At 49.2% G+C, this 4,518-nt stretch overlaps 1 protein-coding gene across 1 annotated transcript in view; it reads left to right on the top strand.

The window, feature by feature from the left end:
• The window catches only part of LOC104493625 (phytanoyl-CoA dioxygenase, peroxisomal-like), a gene marked incomplete at its 5' end in the record, with an annotated part of 9,860 nt that overhangs the window by 220 nt on the left and 5,122 nt on the right, over positions 1 to 4,518 (top strand). The window contains 4 exons of the mRNA XM_010136344.1: positions 1 to 73; positions 797 to 946; positions 2,292 to 2,423; positions 4,483 to 4,511. Coding sequence (XP_010134646.1) covers positions 1 to 73; positions 797 to 946; positions 2,292 to 2,423; positions 4,483 to 4,511 — 384 coding nt within the window. The remainder of the gene's footprint in view (positions 74 to 796; positions 947 to 2,291; positions 2,424 to 4,482; positions 4,512 to 4,518) is intronic.

Raw genomic sequence — 4,518 nt, 5'->3', positions numbered from 1 at the left:
CAGTGGCTGCCGGGCGTGTCAGCCGGGGACACACAAGGTGCCGCTGAAGCCTCACGGTTATCCACAGTGGGAGGTAGAGTGACACGGGGGGCTTGGAAAAGGGGTGCGTGAGGGGACCATGTTTGGCTGGGAAGAGCTCACCATGGGGCTCTCCTATTTATTCCAACACTGACTTGTTGCTTCAGGAGAGAGTTGCTTGGTTGGCCATACTCCACGTAACCTGGGTAGATTTGCCTCTGTTCCCACCTTCACCTAGGAACCATCCAGCATGTGATGGCACAATGGCATAAACACATGCAACCATTTTCCACTGCCCTTGCCAAGAGTCTTTTTCCTCCTGCGAATTTGTTCTGGGCTGGTGAGCAGTGTCCTGTCCCAAAGAGGAGAAATCGGGTAGTAAACAACTGGATGCAGTTGAATACCAAGCAGTATCTTCTTCTTAAGAACGGATGTTCCCTGACCTGGCCTGGCATTGGTGATGGTTATACTGGGAGGAGAAGGCTGGACCCGAGCAGTGGCATCAGGCCGTGCTTGTGGGATTTCCCAGCGCTTTTTCTCTCCATCCAAGAAACGTTCTTAATTGCCTGAATCCAGCTTCAGAAAATAGAAGTATTTTGCTGTACCTCAGAGTCGACGTAGGAGGACTCGTAGGCGAGTGGGCGGGCTCTTGGTTGGCCATACAAATACACTGCCCGGAGGGAAGCAGGTCAGCGGCTGTCCCTGCTGTCCCTCACGCTGAGAATCGGCACGTGCTCCAATTATAACGGAGCAATTTCAGCTCAGCCTTTTTTCCTAGGGTAAAACCAACAAGCTTTTCCATGGGCTGCTTGAGGAGGATGAGAAGACTCCCAGGGTTCACCTTGTCATGGAGAAGGGAGACACGGTGTTCTTCCACCCCCTGCTCATTCATGGCTCTGGGATAAACAGGACATCAGGTTTCCGGAAGGTAGGAAACCATCTCTTGATATAACTTCTGATATTCGTTAATTCTTTTTTAAACTATCACTCCCCTTTCCAAGCTCATGAATATGTCGATGAACTTTTTAATGAGGTTTTAGCTTCCAGGTTTACTTTCACACTCTCCGTTTTATTTTTCACTTTTAAACATCTCTGTCTTTTGGGAGCATGGTGGAGGCTGCTTGAGAAAAACAGAGCAGGAGTAGAATATTAGATGTTGAATCTATGTTTGAAGCCTGGCTGGCTGTACTTGCTTTTCCAATAGTTCCCTTTCAGCTGTCCCAAATATCAGGAGCTTCTCTGGCTTTCTTCCCTCTGCCTTCTTGGTGTCTCTTCTCTGGGTAGCAGGAGCCTCCATCATCCAATAAATATTTATATATATGATAACACAACCCATTTTTCTATTAAAGACTTGATCACACATCAGCTATTTCTTTTGCATCGTGATTATTTAACTGAAAGAGGCAAAAGTGCCCTCCTTTAGAGGCCTGATCCTGTCTCAGACATGGATTCATCCAGTCACGTCAGGGAACTGTAGCCACTGGTAGCTATGCGGGCATTTCCCCTCAGGCACAGCAACACAGGCTGCTCTATTTTCATTTCGTTTGCCTGTGTCAGCTACTATGCGGCCCAACTCTTTTAGCCCAGGAGCCGTTTACTGGTGTGGGATTCCTTCCTCCTGCAGTCCCGAAAGCAGGGTGGACATCAGCTACTGTGAGTTGTATCGGATGGCTCTTTCTTGCCTAGTGGAGCAGTAGTCCTGTTCGGTACCTGCCGAGACACAAGGGCTTCCTCATACCGTGCCACATCCCAACATCTGTAAAATCAGAGAGTGCCCTGGAGCTCTCTGAGCCGGGTTATGGTTCAGCACCCGTTGAGATCTGGCATGACCTCACCTGCAGCTGGCATAGCTTGTGGGAGAACAGCTTTTTCTGGTGGGGCATTTCTATTTATTTTCTCCAGGCTCTGCTTAACCAAGAACCAATTACAAAACAAGTGGTTCGATGCGACTGTCTAGGGGAAAGGTCTGCTCCAACCCTGACTTTGCATATTCCCACTCTAATTGCTGATATTCTGAGATCAAATAGTACAGTTCGTGCTGGGGGAGTGTTTGGAAGGGAAGGAAAGGACAAAGAGCATGTCAGCAAGCAGGAGTATTTCTCCAAGGGAGCATTCTCAGGAGAGCAGGAGTGCTCGGAAAGGAGGAAGGAATTTGCTGATGTGGTCTGTAAGGAAGAGGTTGGGTGTCCGTGACGTAGAATGCACAAGATTGTTTTTCCACCAGTCATTTGTGCTTGCTGTGGTAGTGAGTGATGTCCTATTTCCTCACGCAGAGTATAAGCTGTCACTTCGCCAGCTCCGAGTGCTACTACATCGACGTCAAGAACACGACCCAGGAGGACCTGGAGAAAGAAGTGGTGGAAATAGCTCAGAAGAGACACAACATGCCCCCTGTGGAACTCAAGGTAAGTGCCCTTTGTTACCATCCGGGTCGGTTCCCTTTCCGAAGTCTCTCTCCTGTGACAGATCTGTGCTTTTTGCTATGCCTGGTTTGGCAGATCAAGCTGGTCTGAAAGACCTGATATCCAGAGGATGGCCGGCAGACTGTCCCTTCTCGGGGGGAGAAGTGGCTGTGTTCTCTGGGCAGCCCCTTCTCATCCCTTGAGCTCTTGAAGTTCTTCCTGCAGCTCCGCTTGTCAAAATGGGTTTTGCCAGCGTGCCTTGATGCCTTCCAGAGCCGGACGAGTTGGTGCAGATTGGATCAGCACTTTGTTATGTAACGTGACTGATGTTGTAGCATAAGTGAGGAGGAGCTGTGGACTCTGCTGTCGTGACAGCTCAGCTCTGAGGCGGCTGCCGTGCACTTCCTACACCACCTGAGGGGGTCTAGACTTCGCCCCGCTGGGTAGTGGCGGGGGGGCTAATGAGACAAGGCAGGAACAGGGTGAAGTCTGGGCAAGCTTTGCCCTTCACTGCATCCCCTGGTTTGGGGTTTGTGGTGAGGAGCATGTCTGAACCAGAGCTCTTTGCCGTTACATTTGGACTGTGCGATGTAAATAGGAAGATGCGGTCATCTCTTGCCCTGGATTCTCAAGGTGCACTAAATTCAGTGCTTGTCCACAGTTTCTGTGTCCACAGCTCTTAGCAGTTTCCCCCCCAGTGGCAGGTGGATTTTCCTTTTGAAACAAGTAACCACATCTGACTGCAAGAGTAGACTGGATTTTTTTGCTTAAATATAATCCAACAGCAATAGTTTAGACTTGAGGCTACAGCAGGCTTGTCAGGAACGATCTACAGCTGCCTCAAAAAGAAATTAAAATGTTCTTGCGAATAACTGAAACCATTGTGTAAAACAGAAAGCAAATCTGAATTCTTCAGGGATTCAGCCACTGAAAAAAAATAGACCTTGTTATTGGAGTGAAAATGTTCTGACTGTCTTACCCCACAGCAGTTCCCAAACACACGCACAGCCAGTATTGGGGCAGTAAAGTCTAGATGCAATAGGCAGTGATTTTCTTTTAAAATTTACGCATTTTACAGATCCTAAAATATCTAGGGCATTCTGGAGGAGAGGAGAAACAAAACCTTTGGGGGTTTTGCTTTGTTTGGTTTGGTTTTTTCCCCACAGTGTGCCTGGGTGTGGGGGGGCGTCCAGCTGTGTGTTGCTGGCTTGATCTTACAAGTTAGAGCTTGCTTCGCTTTTGACCCACGGGGTTGTTTAGGCACACACTGACATCTGAAGTGATGTGAGGTGAGGCTCTCCCTCTCGTGAGTGGAAACGAGCTTGTGCCCATACAAGCCTCAGATGAGTCTGTGTGTTTTCATGTCGCTCTAAGCTTTTTTTAGCCAGAGTTGGAGCTTTCTCCCAGAGGAGTGCCCAGCTCTCCTATTTCACCCTCGCAAGACTAACGGTAAGAACCCACACAGGGAAACCGAGGTAGGAGCTTGCCAGCGGCTTACCTCCATGAAGCAGACAGCGATGGTCTCCTCTGCCTCCTGGTCTGCAACAATGCCCGCCCAGCACCTGATGCCCGGCCAAGGGCTGGCATTAGTACCTGTTATTTTCTGGTTTCTGCTGCACAAGGAGCATCTCTTGCTCGTGGGCAGCAGTGTGCAAGGCATGGTCAGCTGGTGAGCTTTTTTGCTCACCCAGAGGTGCAAGAGGGAGGCGCTGTGTGCACAAACAAGTAGGGGTGACTTCTGCAAGGGTAATGTTCTCCTCTGCTCATGTTTCCTCTTCTGCCACCTTCCAGAACTGAACCCTGGGCATCTTGCCATCCGTGCAACACCTGCAAGCAGCCTGTGTCCTGGGGGTGGAGGCTGCACCTCCTCCTTAGTTTGGCTGTGGGTTTTTTCTTGATATTTAGGATGTGAAATGACATTCAGTACATGTTTTGGTGTGTTTTTATGAGTGGGTAGCTTAGCTGAGAACACCATATCTATTTCCATCTCTGTACGCTGGAATCCTGCTACTATTTTCGTTGGTCCTTAAGGCTTTTCCTTTGTCTCGTTTTTGTTTTGAAGGATGTCTGGAGCTTCCGAGCACGGCTTGTGCACGGG

Source organism: Buceros rhinoceros, unplaced genomic scaffold (genome assembly GCF_000710305.1).
Source record: "Buceros rhinoceros silvestris isolate BGI_N320 unplaced genomic scaffold, ASM71030v1 scaffold11875, whole genome shotgun sequence".
Taxonomy (NCBI): Eukaryota; Metazoa; Chordata; class Aves; order Bucerotiformes; family Bucerotidae; genus Buceros; species Buceros rhinoceros.
The sequence above is the reverse complement of the archived record's forward strand: the minus strand, read 5'-3'. Positions and strand labels throughout refer to the sequence as shown.